General features: G+C 32.7%; 1 protein-coding gene across 1 annotated transcript in view; it reads left to right on the top strand.

Annotated features, from left to right (window-relative positions):
• Window positions 1–15,383, top strand: part of LOC118186279 (uncharacterized) — a 284,508-nt gene that overhangs the window by 61,289 nt on the left and 207,836 nt on the right. The window contains exon 3 of the mRNA XM_085822330.1: window positions 10,120–10,280. Coding sequence (XP_085678456.1) covers window positions 10,120–10,280 — 161 coding nt within the window. The remainder of the gene's footprint in view (window positions 1–10,119; window positions 10,281–15,383) is intronic.

The raw sequence follows: 15,383 nt of genomic DNA, 5'->3' as shown, positions 1-15,383 counted from the left end.
CCTATTTAATACAACACAGTCTCTCCAGTAACCAGATTATTAAGACTTACAGAAATAGGTAACTCATATTGGGTTCAAATTCTGGCAACCGGCCGGCCTACTGCTTAAAAGGTTTCGTTGATGTTCATAAAGTATGTTCTCTGTTTTATATTCTGGTATTGCAATACGTTTCTTGCACCCTTTGTTCCCAAATCTGTAGCCATTGTGCAGCCACCTAGCCCTTGCAGGGCCATGTTTCTCACCTTATCCTTAATTGCTTCAATAAGCTCAAGACATTGGAGGACAAGCAGCATGTACCTGCTTACCTCAGATCCAGGTGCAACCGTTCTTCGTCACCTGTTACCTGTTCCTAGCTGTAATATGAATTCGAGCATATTTACCTTAAAATATTACAGAAAGGTTTCATGAAGTTAAATCTATTACATGGATGTTCCATTAAGTGGAAAGGCTTTGCGTCCTCTTGCTTAAAGTAATCAAAAAATTTAATTTCATTAATTACTCGCAATTAATAAATTAATTACTGTGTAATTACCCTCTGCAGTTGTAACTTTCTGAAACAGACTTTCATCTTTATATGCCAAGTAAAAATAAGCTTGCTGTTTGTTTCTTTGCATGCTTTAAATTTTTACTTGATGTCAATATTACATTTAGATAATAAAAGGTGCTCCATTTCAATTATTAATTTAATTTTTGAAACGACTCTTGTTATATCATTTTACATTGTTTACATTGTTTTTTATAATACTTAATAATTCTCTTATGAAGATTCCTAGACAATGATTTAAATAACATAAATAAAATTCAACAATATTTTAATGTTAATACTTTAGCAGAAACGATAAAGATTATATCACGTCAAGTTAAGTTTAGTTTAATTTAAATACGTTTAAGATAAAATTTACTTTAATTTTAGCCGGAAATATATAGTTTATGCATTTTATGTTATGGAGGAAAAATATATTTTTTTATAAATTTTAATATATTGGAAAAATTTAGTCTTAATTTGATAGTCAAGTAAATCGAAATTAATTTCATTACTTTACTTTAGTAAAAATAGAAATGAATTTCCCGCTCCCTTCTTCCCTAAAATATCACCGGATCCTTAACTCCTCAAACACGGGGCAGGAAGCGTCATTTAGTTTTTTTTTTATCGCTGAGAGTATTGCCTGGGATGCACCGGGCTTAGACAAGTAATTTATGCTTCATGAAACGAAAAGGATTGCATTGTTTAATTTTGTAAAAAATTACATTTTTTAAATTTTATTTTAAAGTTTCCATTCCTTTAAACATTTATATTTCTGCATTTCTAATGCATGGATGGATTTCAGTGCCAGTTAGTCTCGGTGATGGTTATAATTCTATAGTAACTTTGTATTCAGATAGTACTTTGAGGATACGCGTGACAAGTAACAAATGAAGACAACTGATAAACTAGAAACAAAATTATTAATTTAAAATCATTTTATCTCCAGAAATTAAAATTGCCCTTATAATCCAATATGCATTAATTCTAGCATTACGTTTCTTCATGTCATTATTTCCAAATCTTAAAAATGTGTAAGTATTCATTGAAACTCCTCTGCTAAAGACCTACCATGGAAAGTATGTGAAATTTTCCAGAAATATTTTTATATCATAAAACCTGAATAAATAAAATAAATTTCCATAAAAATAATACTGGACAGGCAGCTGGTATTTATCATACCATCTTCGAATTGTATGAAAATATATTCATCAGTTCCAGGAAAATTATAACAGTAGATATGTTTTTACATATGGGGGCATCATGCGTGTGCGTAAGAAATTTCGTGATAAGATCAAACTTCCAAGGAGCTCTTGTTATTTTTATCGATTTGTCGGAATTCCTTGCCACCTTTCAATTTTCTTTACCATTTGAAAGAAGTCCTGTAGAGAATGTAAATGAGCTGTAACTAAAAATATCAAAAACTGTTTCACACTAAAAGTGGATGTAGTAAAATTCATTTTTCTAAGAATAATAATTTCGTAGGAATTTAGAATTTGCTCAAGTTCTTTTTTAAAGCGGAGTTTTTTATAATTTTGCTATGCTGTGTATAGTTAAAATAGCTAACAAAAGCCTGTTATTTACGTGAATATTTTAACCATTTTTTAAGAATATAAGGCTTCCATGAATATCAATCAAACGTTTTTGCTAAGTTTATTTTAAATCCTCAAACCTTTGTATTTCTACTTCATTAACGAACTTTAATAATGGATTTGCAACTAACATTTATATTTTAAATTTTAATATTTTATAATATTAAAAAAGAATTTTTTTCTTTTTGCATGCAATTGCATGTGATTTTCTAGCTTACGTGCAATTAGTTTAAGGTAATTTGATTTAATAAGCTTCGTTAACATCTTATGTTTGATTTCAGATATTTTGACAAAAACGATCATTTCGTGACACACTCCTTTATATCATTTCATTTCTTAAGCAGGAACGTATTTACTTTGCATAGATCTTTTTATAAACGTTGTACTGTTTTAATTCAGTTTATATTTCTGATAACAGCGTCAAATAATTACGTAATTTCATACATATATAATATCTAATATATTCAAATGTTATTTGTTATTTATTTCCGAAGTATTATTTTGATTAATAAGCGTTATTCTAAGCACTTAAATTTCGTATCTGGCATATACTTAAAATCTCTGAAGTCTCCTATGTATATTAATTATTTAACTATATTTTCAAAATGTGGCCATTTACGGCAGGTGAGTATGCGACGAGAGTATTTCACTGTTCTTTGCTACTAGGTACTTTCGCATAAACTTTAGTTCCTGTGCTAAAACTGGAATTAGGAAAATTTGTTTATTAACGTGCAAAGAGATTTGAATAAATTTTATTATATCGATTTATTTATATCAAGAATCTTATAAGGTATTTTCTCCCTCCTTCCAGCATACCTTTGTGGTGTAATCGTTAGCACATTCGGCGCGTATTCGAGGTTCGAGTCCCGGTGAGGGTATTGCTCCTTTTTCATGTTTCGTGCTTCAAAAGAACCTAACTTCCTTACAGTGGCGCCCGAAATAAAAAAGGATGGTGGATAATGATTCCTCACCACCAGGATTTGGCGTTTGGTTCCCCTTAATCTCCAGTCGCCATCCCTTCCAGCATTCCCACGTGGTGTAACGGTTAGCACACTCGGCCCGTATTCGAGAAACACAAGTCCCGGCGAGGGCATTGCTCATTTGTCAAGTCTACAGCTTAAATAACGTAATGTCTCTACAACCTCATAGTTACACTATAACAATAATTCAAAATTTGGGGTCAAGTTAAGTTTGTGGTATCTAATTTGTGAATACACAAAAGTTTCGTTCCAGAATCCTTAAAACTTATTAAGCATGTACCTTTATTTTAAACTGAATAAACTGAATTTTCATCCAAATTTGTAATATTATTGAAAATAAGTTTTAATCATTCAAGAAACTGCTTCATTTTGTTGTTCTTGAATGACCTATTATTTTGAATTTTGATTAGATTAATTAGCTCTTGCTACTCTTTCTGGTATGCTTTAAAACCTTATTTTTCTATTCTTTTAACTTTTAAGGTGTTCCTTTTATCATCCAATAGTTTTAGAGAGATCAAGCATCTTAAACACACTTATGCTGGTTAATATGCCTTAGAATGCGCAATCATCTCTTTTATCTACAACGATAAGGCAGTTGCTAGCTTAGCCTTGGTTGCGAATGGACAAACCTATAAGTCATTTTACATTGTCATCCCGGAAAGTTTTCGCAAGTTGTGCTGCAAGGAGGGACCGGCAGAGCAAAAGTCTGGATGAACAACTACAAGCATCCATGTCTTATATCCCGTTTTCAAGCCCAGAAGCAACGATGGTGTATCCAGTTTTGCTAACCATAACATTCCAGTTTTCATGAAATATTCTTTTATCTTTCAGGCACAGTTTTTTTATGTTGAGACAATTTCATATGTGACGATATAGCGGTTTTCACTGAAAACTGTGTATTCATATCAAAAGCAAGTACAGAATTTCAGAATATATCAGCAGTGCCATAGCCCTTGGACTAGCACAGATATTCTCCTGATAGTCTTTGTAGAGTATGCTTTAAAGAAAAGCCCGAATTTAATCTTTTAGTCTCTTTCAAGTTTACAGCATAGGTTACAAGAATAAGAAGAAAATTATTTAATATTTACCAACGGGAGTTGGAAACTCTATAAGTTATTTCTCCCGCCTTCTTAACCAGCCTTCGTGATGTAGTGGTCTGCACGCTCAAAGCGTAATTGAGAGGACTGCGGTTCGATTCCTGGCGAAGGCGTTGCTAATTTTTCCTCTGTCCCGCTTCCAAAAAATACCTAATGTCTCTACAATGGCGCCCGAACTAAAAAGGGATGATTCTCCTCACCCAGGATTTGGCGGTTGGGTCCCCTAAAAGCCCCAGTCGTCCTTTAAAAGGAGGAGTATATAAAGTATTTCTCCCGCCTTTTTAACAAGCCTTCGTGGTGTAGTAGTCTGTACGATCAGCGCATGATTGACAGGTCCGCGGTTCGATTCCCGGCGAAGGCGTTGCTAATTTTTCAACTTTCCTGCTTCCAAAAAGATACCCAATGTCTCTATAACTCTGGCAGAATGTATTTGGGCATGTATGACGTTTTTATATCCGTGGAAAGCTAGATGTCAGGCAATTAGTATGCCATAGATTGTTAGCCTGTGCGGTTGGGTATTAAGGCAGTCGTAACCTTCTTTCAAACAGGCTGTGTCCTACAGACTCAGCGGGTACAGCGAGAAAATGAAGATCGACAGAACTCTAAGCAAGACAGTTGGTAGAGACAATACTATTGCAGCAGAATAGTGCAACGACAAACATGCATCTCGACAATCATCGTGTGCTTTCTGGCTTTCGAATTTGACTTAATTATTCATCTCCGGATTCCACCTTTTGAGGAAGTCAAGGAGAGAATATTTGCATTTCTTTTGTCGACAGTTGACGAAATGGAAGCTACCATCAACAGCGACGTATATGCTATTCCACAGAACACTTTAACCGCTTCATGGAAGTCTTTCTTCATCACTTTCTTTAAACAATGAACCCAAGCAAGAGGATTATATTTAGAGGGCATTGTCTTCAAGGAGCACTGATGTCCGTTGTTTTCTGACTTATATCATTCAGTATAAGTTTAATCATTAGTAGTTAATCTTCATGAAACAAGAATTTCGCTCAGGGTCACTAGAACGTCGCTTGTGTGGGTAGCTACTATATCATATGCATTTGTATAATGAATTACAATGAGAAATTTTTGATTTGATTATGAATAAAACTTTTGCTTCTTGCATTATCAGCATAAATAAAGTTTGCTCATAAGAAAGTAAAAAAAAAAAAAAAACTTTTTTTTTAAATGTTATGGATGATGAAAATTTTCTATTGCTCAATTTTGAGTCTAATTTAAGTAGATAATTTTTCTCCGTCAGTGTATTTGGCTATAAAACATATGACGTCCTAAATGCCTTCATGAAGGACATTTTTAAGATGATTGACTAACAATAATAATTGTGATGATTGGCCAATAATAATAGTAATAAAACCATTAATTGCATATTTAATTAATCCTTTGAGATGTTTGCAATTAAATCCCGATCAAACTATTAGAGTTTAGTTTCTTAACCACTATATAAAGCACATGTAGATAATTTAATCGCTTAAAATTGAATTTATAATGAATTCTTAGCATTTCGCAACTTATTTCTTATTTATTTATTTATCATTACAAGACATGTTACTCTAATGATGCGAATTCAAACTAATCCTAATTAGTACATAAGTATCATGAGCGTAGAGAAGTAAATTTAAGTATGACAAGCTCTACTTTTTTAGGGTTCAAACATAATGCATTAAAAATTGTATAAATATAGATGTGATCGTTATTAAAAATTTTGACAATGTATTTAATATCTAGATATATAGTTTATTGTTTGATTTAGGAAATGTAATACACACCTATACTTTATCTCCGTTTTGACACTGAAAACAAATAAAAAAGTTTAAACAAAACTTCTAGTGTGTGTTTTGGAATTTAATAGAACTTAATTCATTTTCAAGCTTTAGATGTTTGTGTCGGTTCTTAATAAAATTATATTTTAAAATGACTTGAGGTGTTTCTGTACATTCAGTATCAAGGTTCATAATTCCAAATGAGTAAAGTTTCCTAAATATTTACGCTTCGCATTTAAATATGCAATAAACAGAAAAACACATGTTTTATTATGCAATTTCTTTTCCGATGAAAAGAATTCTTTTCTTTTGGGCGGGGGAAGGATGTCTTGAATAATTCAGGAAGATACCCAAATACTTTTGCAAAAATTAAATATAAAATTCACGCTTTTTCCTCTCTTTACCCCAACCCCCAATGTCGTCTTCGAAATGTAATTAAAATGGAAGAAATGGAATTAAGAATATGTGGCACACAGAGAAAGCGGCGTTTTCATTTTGAAAGGAGTTACAAATTTCAGTATTTCTCTCCTACTGCTCATGTCAACCCTACAAGGAATGCATAGCGAAGTTCATTACCTATCACTGTTAAGCTTTGGAAGGAGTTCTAGACCAAATAATGGTTCCCGCTGTCTTCCAGTGTTTGCACTGAACTCGATTTGTTAATTAATTCCAAGAGTTCGTTCTTCCTGTGAGCCATTTTTCTTGCTCCCGATCTCTCTGATTGAATTCTCAGGATATGATTAACTCCAAGATGACTTATTACGAAGCCGCACGCGCTGTGACTTAATTGAATTCAAAGTAGGGTTACAAGGAAATAAATCTATGACTCGTCGCGGCTGTGACATGTTTTTGTTCTCAATTTCAATGCATGTTTTAGATGCATGCTTAGATGTTTAATATTCTAGGGAAGACGCCAATACAGAAGGAATTAAATGCAAGAATCTCAACTAGTGTAATGTGTTTCAGTTTTCGTTATCTCCAAGGAATCATTTTCTGTTATGAAGATGAAATGGTGCGTTAAATCCTCTCAATAATATACATCACTACTGAGTCTACTGCATTATAACAAAGGAAGTCATGAAATTTTTATAAAACAAGCTGGATTTTATTAAAGCAATGAAATTCTTATATCATTTCTAACGCAATAAATGCGAAGAGTAGTTGCTAATACCAGAAATTTGTCCATACACACTGAATAAATCTGGAACAATTTTTTTTATCCAAACTAAAAAGATAAATTTGAGAAAGTATGTAATTCTTTCACATTCTTTGTATGTAAGAATGATATAATGCACGCATTTGTTATTTCCATAACAACAATTTCTGTGGTTAAATTATTTATCTATTATGCGTACAAACAACTTTCAGACTGTTTTAGGACGAAAACTGCCGGCGTAAAACAGATGCAAGGAAGAGCATTGTAAAGAACCAGGGACAACACAAGATATGACAGGAATTTTTTTTTTTTATTTTGATTAGTTGAGCGCATTCTTTTCGACTGTTCATGCCACTAGGGGTTCATATTTCGGAAAATATATTTATGACCACCCTGCATATATGTATATATATATATATATATATATATATATATATATATATATAAAGGTAAATTAAAACAACTGGTCATGATTTAGAAGATAGGACGCCGTATTTACTTGAAAACCATGCTTGAACTATACATACAACTGCTTAACTAATTATGGATAATTAGAAGTCATTGAAAATTTCTAATGATAATTAAATTATTAAGCGAAATTCGCTTTTAAAAATGTGTTACAAACACTTATTTCTGAAAAAAAAAAAAAAAAAAAAGTATGTTAGTCGTATATTAATTCGTCTTGAGAAATTCCTCCCTCTGTGACATTTTTCACAGTAGATTTGAAATATACTTGTTTACTCATGCTTTTTCAAGTTTTTTTAGTTCAGTTCATAAACTAAACTCCGCTTTATTCAGCTCTAGATATTTTTGAAGGTAATATAGCTTTACACTTTTACCAGTAATAAAAAGGAGTATTTAATTAAGGGAAAACAGATTATATCTACCATACTTTCACTCTAAATTTATTTTAAGATTTTCAACAGGATTTAATAATAAGATCTCAAATTCCAAGTTACTTAAACTAGAAAGAATATTTGTTGATTCAAGTGGACTAAGAAATGGGTAGCAGTCCATTACGTGAAAGGGGGGATATTAACAATCCTGAAGGCAGCCGTTACTGAATTATTTTAAATGTATACTCGCGTATCGCTATATCCCTCTACAACAGTAGTGCAACTATTTCTATATCTTTTATTACCTATGAGGAAAAATTTCAACAAAAATTTCACTCTTATATTTCAATCGCCCCTTAATTTCAATCTGAGAAACCAACGTAAACGATGTGGAAAATATGTGAGTTAAATAGAGAAATTTTTTATCGAGATAGAATAAAAAGCACGTTAGAAAAATCAGTCTGTCTTTGTAAATAACTTACATGAGACATTCTCAGTCAAAATTATAACAGTTTGCCTGATATAATTTTAAATAAAGAAGTGAAGTTTAATTAAATTAAAAAGAACTGTTTTAAAATATAAAAGATTTAAAAATAAGTTACTAGCAAAGAAAGGTAACAAAGTGCTCAGAACAAAGTAAAGTAACAAAGTGCTCAGAAGTGGGTGGTTAGAAAAAACCTAAATGTTAACTCACGCTTAATAGAAAAATGCTGTATATTTCAGAGATGTATAACAGCTTAAGCTCTGCTTTAAAAAACAAGCATATATTACATCATTTCGCGAAAATATGACACTTAACATGGATGTGCTTTTTTTCCGTGTAGAATGTGTGTCAATTACCCTAATATTTGTATTTAGCGAGTGGTGATTTTTTGCGTTTTGTGGTTATTTAAAAGAACTAGCACTCATAATTACTGACATAAAGATTTTTCAAAAGTTCTTAGGGACCTCGATAGTATAAACGAGACATCGCTGTGTGGAAAATTCTGCTTATTTGCAAAGTAGCTATGAATCAGTTACAACGGGGTCTTCATTCCTACATCTAATAGACAGTAAAGGTTTTCGTAAAATCATCGTCAGTATAAGGCTAACTTTTACCTATACTTATAAACACTTTTTTTCTTTATCTCTCTCTTTCTGTTTTTAATATAGTGAAAACTCCCTTAGAATGATTGAACTTGGATTCAACGATTTTCCGACACTTTCGAATTCGCAACACCGAGTTCAGCATGTGGTAAAATTATCGTGTTTTTTAAGCATTTTGGAGTCAACATGCAACGTTGCTCGAATGCGTATACCGAACTTGTATTTGAGTGCAAACAGATTTATATGTTATTCAGCTAAAAGTATTGCGTTGAGCAATATTTATTTGATGTAAAACTGTAAACACTGGATACATTCTACGTGAACATATATATATTTTTTAATTTAGTCGATACATATTTTTTACAGAACATTTATAATTAGATTTACTATAGCTCAAATGTTTTATAACTTTGCTTTATTTCTTAAAATTTCTTGTTTTGTAGAAAATGCTCCTTTTTATCATAACATACAAGCAGGATAGTACTGATAGACGTAAAAATAGTCAACGAAATTGCTTTGGCGAATTTACAAAGTCGGCAATTGAGTTGGCGACTTTTGCGGGCTTGTGAATAATAAGAAAGTACCGATTTATTTTACAGGTTATATAGTTGCTTTAAAGACGTTCATTAAATGTGTGTAACTAACACTAGTTTTTTTTTTTTTTCAGGAAATGTGATAAATAAATTGTGTCTAGATCTAAACTATGGAAACTATGGATGCCTAACCTAGATCTAAACTATGCATTCTCAAATTTGACAACTGGTTGCCCATACCATTTACTCCATGACATCACACACAAAGAAGCGATAATTCCTTATAAGTGTTCACATATATTCTAAGAAATGTTGATAATAGCTGACGAATGGTGGTCTTCATCAGCTATTTTACTGTAACAAGAACACCACTATAACTAATGTCTGCGAAACTATTTTGGATCATCGATATACAAATGATTCATTGTGTTGTTTTCAGCAGAGATCAAATACGCAGCAATAATAATTTTAATATATATTTATTACATATTGGCACATACGTGTTTTAATAATGAAATATATTTATTTTCAGGGTCACAATATTTTCTATCACAGAGTTGTTATTGAGATGACAGATGCAAAAGAGAAGGAACTTTTGTTCGTGCAGTGCGTCATACCAGGGGATTTTAACATGGAATTTGTCAGGATAGACTGGCAAAGAGAAAGTGTCCCTTACAACTTCTCCTTCCCTACGTAAGTTTATAATTTGTAAATACTACAGTTTTTGCAATATTGTGCAGTATTATAATGGATTGATAAAAACCGAAATTAAGGACATGCTACGCATTTTTATATATAAGAATAATAGTAGATAATTAATCATTTCCTTGTGTGGTTTACATTTTTGGCGATCTATGAACACTTATTTATATTTAATTAATACATACTTACTAAAATGACATCCCTTTGTGTTTTCCATCATATTCAGATTTTATAGCTTGTCTACCATATAAATTACAGTAATCAGTGAAGATTAGTTTGACTTTTGTTACCCATTCTCCCAACAACGCATAATAGTAATAATGTTATGGAAAATTCTTATGTATTTTTTGCTGTGTATAATTATTGCGTATTATTTTACTGTGTTTAATGAATTTGTATTGAGCTTATTTAAAATTAATGTATAATATTTAATGCTGTTAAACTTTACGACAAAGCTCCTTTAAGTTTGGCAGAATATGTGTTACAGTTAAAAGGGCGCGGGTGTATTTCCGTTTCTCACGAGTCGGCTTCTTTGGAGGTTAGAGGTCAAACTGCCCAGCTGCATTTTTCTCTTTTCGCGGGGGTTGAAAACACGTGTTTTGCTCGTTCAGAGGCGAATAGTTCTAAGGGGCGGCGATTTTTTTGACAGAGTTATAGGTTGGAAACATTCTTCTGTTGCGTTGGAAAGAAAGGGTCTGTCATCTTGTAGAAAGTTCTGGATTTCTGAGAATTTTAGAGGCTATTTATTACTTTTTTTTCTAGTTGGCTAGAGGGAGTCCAGGTTTCCTTAAGATTGGTTAAATTTTTAATTTTAGTGTTGTTTGAGCCAATAGTGATTTTGAGGCGTTTCTTGGTGAGTGTCGACCGAGTTTTCTTAAGCCGTTGCACGGGAGGCAGGAGAGATTTTTTTTTTGGACTGAAAAAGAGATTTTTAGAGAAGACTTTTTTAGCAGATTTGTTTCGGATTTGCTTCTTTGACGGCGGCACCTTCGGGGCCGGCCGTGGTCAGTGAGGTGTTGGGATGGAGCGGAGGAAAAACGCAGCGGTACTTCTGGGGTCAACTGCGGTTTACAGTTAAGCTAGTTAGTTGATAGTTGATAGTTGACGGGGGACGTGTGCACCATCCCTTTACCGTAATGGTTAATTGGCATATGCAACACGTCCACCTCTATCTTGAGCCAGATGGGCCACACAGGCGCCTCGCACCATACACCGAAACCCAGCGACCAGGCCATCCAGGTGGCAGTCCAAAAGACCAAAGAAGCCCCCAGAAGCATGTTCACACCAACCGCCCGGGCCTAGTATTTATTGAGTCAAAGTTCAACAAATACATGGCCAGACAAGGGCTCAAAAAAAAAATAAAATAAATAGATAAATAAAGGGTACATTTGAAGTTTTAACAAAGCATAAGATTACAAAGGTGCAAGTGCCAGTTTTGAATAAATACTAGAATCACATAGACATAATTAGAACAAAACACATACAGATAGCGATAACAATAGAAAACCAAAGGAGTAAACACCATTACAAAACTACTACTGCTACATACTACAATACTACAAAACTACTACTAGAATACTTACAAACAGTACTACAAACTGATACAATGCTAAATATTACAAAACTGCTACTGCTGCTACATACTAGGCTGATAATAATGCTGATAGTATGATATCGATGATGTAATGATCTTAATACGGATGGTAAGTTCAATACAATAGTTAGTGTACAAAGCAAGGATACAATACATAAATACATTATGCAACTATATAAATACCAATGCAAGGTAAAGAGGATACATTATACAACTATATATACACGCATACACACATATATACATACATACACATATACAGATATATACCAATACAAGGTAAAACGATACTAATGATTCTGTACGAGATGCAAGACAAGATTGGTAATTCAATATAAGATCAATAAGCCATATTGTTCGATACAATAGTTAATGCAAAGTTAATAAAACACTATTTATATTACTATACCAACTGTATATTTCCTATATTAGTGCAATTTTATACGACGCATATCTATACGATGCTCACAATTTAATATATATTACACAGTACTGTATTGCAGGGAGCTTATAATTCAATTTTATACAAAATGATACATATCTATACTATGCTCACAATTTAATGTATATATTATATAATACAGTATACAGTACAATATGATTTACAACTAATACATAAGATAATGGATGCTATATCATTCAATTACAAAAGTTAATGCAAAATTAATGATACATTATTTATATTACGATACCAACTACACATTTCCTGTATTGCAGGGGACTTATAGTGCAATTTTATTATGTATACGATGCTCACAACATTGCAATTTCATATAAGATGAAACATATCCATACGAAGCTCACAATTTAATATATATATTATACAATACGGTTATACGATATAATATAATGTACTGCAAATACGTAAGATATGTGATACAATAGGTAAATTAACATGCTTACAGGGTTAGTATACAAGACACAACAATAGGTACAATACAATACTAAGAGTAAATAAATAGAGTATGTGACAGTATATAGACAAATGCAATGTAGAAAAATACATATTGTCAAGTAATTGGTAATAATTCTATGCAATATGCAATACAAGACATGTGATACAGTATAAAATCGATAAGCTACGTCTATGATACTATTTATAATTTAATGGAATATTTAAATCAAAAAGAGACCAAAATACTACTTTAACTTTCATACAGTATTTTAACACAATTGCTAGTTCAGTAAAATAATTAATACAATATTTAATTCAGTACGTATCTCAGGGTATAAAAAGAAGTGCAATATATATATTCTTAATAGTATGATGCCTATAAGGCAATGTTCTTAATAACTAAAGCGAATTAAATGCAATACTTTGTATACAATACACAAGAGCAACACTTCAGTACAATACTGAGGATAAAAAGACATATTTTGCAACAGTATAAATATACAAATGCAATGTATTAAAATACCTATGATCAATTCAATATTATTAATTCTGTGCACTATGCGATACAATGCAACAATATAGTTATACCAATATCTAAAATCTAAAGTCTAAAATTCTGCATGTAATTCAATAAAATAGTTAATGCCAAGTTGAATCAAGACTACTTATAACGTTATGCTAATAATCCAGCTAATAATCCAGTTTCTGTATTGCAAAGAATTTAATTTACAGTTCCATACTAAAGCATACATAGCGATACGATGTTCATAATTTCAATATGTTGCATCACATATTCTTAGGGTAGAGCTTATAACTCAACATAATATTACATAACTACCAGTTATTACAATGCTCGATACAATATTTTTGATATATAACCAGATTAGAATACTTAATATGTAGCTTGTAATTCAGTAAGATAGTAATACCATATCTATAGTTTGAGGTTGCGAGTATAATACTTATTGTGCAATATCTTATAGTGCATTTAAAATACAATACAATTTTTAATAATATTTGTAACAATACTGGGACTATTAAAAAGAAAGAATATAGTTATAATATGTAAATAGACAAGAATGCAACTGGAGTGTACAAAAATACAATTGTATTATGAAAACACTATGTAAACAGACAAGAATGCAACTGGAGTGTACAAGAATACAGTTGTATTATGAAAACAGGACAAAACCATTAACATTAGACAACCTGACATAGATCAGATCCATAACTGTGGAGAATGTCCATAATTTTTGAAAGTTTTCTGATAAGGTACTTCTGCTTAATTAAAAATTTACTAAATGCTAGTTGATTATCCACAGGGAAAGGAATGTGAAATTCCTCCGTTAACGGGCATGTAGTAATATAATGTTCAAGTATGCCTAGAGTTCCGCAGACACAATATTCACTATTTGCAATTCCATGCTTGTAAAAGTAGCTTGGAAATGGACCATGCCCCGAGATATATCTTACTAGTTGATGATTTGTTATCTGACGACATTGATCCACATACGTAATATGATTGTACGTTCGTCGACCGGTTTCATCAGTATCCCATTCTAGTTGCCATTGGGATATAACTTTTAAAAGAAGAGCTCGTTTTAAGTGAGATGTTGGCCACTTAAGTATCACTTCTTCAGCCTCGGCATCGGTATTTTCGGCAGCTGATTTGGCTAACTTATCTGCCAAAGTATTACCGTGATCCCCAGCATGGCCCTTAGTCCAAGCTAGCGTGATGTTATTTCCCACTTGATTACGAAGTTCACATTGGATGTCCGAGATAAGCGAAGAAGAATGTCTGGGGTTTTGAATCGCTTGAAGTGACGAAAGACTATCAGTGATAATTATTGCCTCCATAGCACCACTTGTTTTACAGTGTTGAACTGCTTTGAGTATGGCTAGGGCCTCCGCTTGAAATACACTATTATTTCCATGGAGATGACCCAGCCACTGATAAATTGACTGACCATTATGAAAGGCTACAAGGGCACAGCCTGTCTGTTGATCTATTTTAGATCCATCAGTGTAATATTGAATGCTTGGGATAGGTGGTAGTGTTACGTCCTTAAGGAAAATCCGAAGTCCTGTTCCTTGAAGGACTGGATGCACATCCAAATGTTGTGAGGGTTGTTCATAGTGCAATGGTGTGAAAAGTTCATCAAATAGGATGAAAGGTTTTTTCAAAACCTTGACGGATTGTATTGCTGCTTCCTGCAGAATACGTAGATGAAGAGGGATCAGTCCCGCCATGACATTTAATGCACTGGATGAGGTAGTACGAAACGCCCTAGTTATCTGTAAGGCAAATTGACGCTGGAGACTTTGCAAGTGGCGCACTTTGCGACCCTGCATGGGTTCAGCCCATATAGCAGCCGCATAGGTGACCATTCTCTCGATAACGGTGAGATAAAGAACCTTTTGTATATAGGGACTAATTCCCCATCCACGACCCTGCATTTGACGCAATTTACATGCAATTATAACAGTTCGTCTCTTTAGTTCCAAAACATGCGGCATTCAGTTCAGTTTCTCGTCAAAGATAACGCCGAGAAATTTGAGCTGCGGTTTGATAGGTATACGTGTACCATGAATGGTGATTCGAGGC

The sequence above is a fragment of the Stegodyphus dumicola genome, chromosome 8 (genome assembly GCF_044657685.1).
Source record: "Stegodyphus dumicola isolate Sdum_Otavi_A_Nest chromosome 8, ASM4465768v1".
NCBI lineage: Eukaryota > Metazoa > Arthropoda > Arachnida > Araneae > Eresidae > Stegodyphus > Stegodyphus dumicola.
Note: the sequence above shows the minus strand (reverse complement) of the source record. Positions and strands in the feature narration are given on the sequence as shown.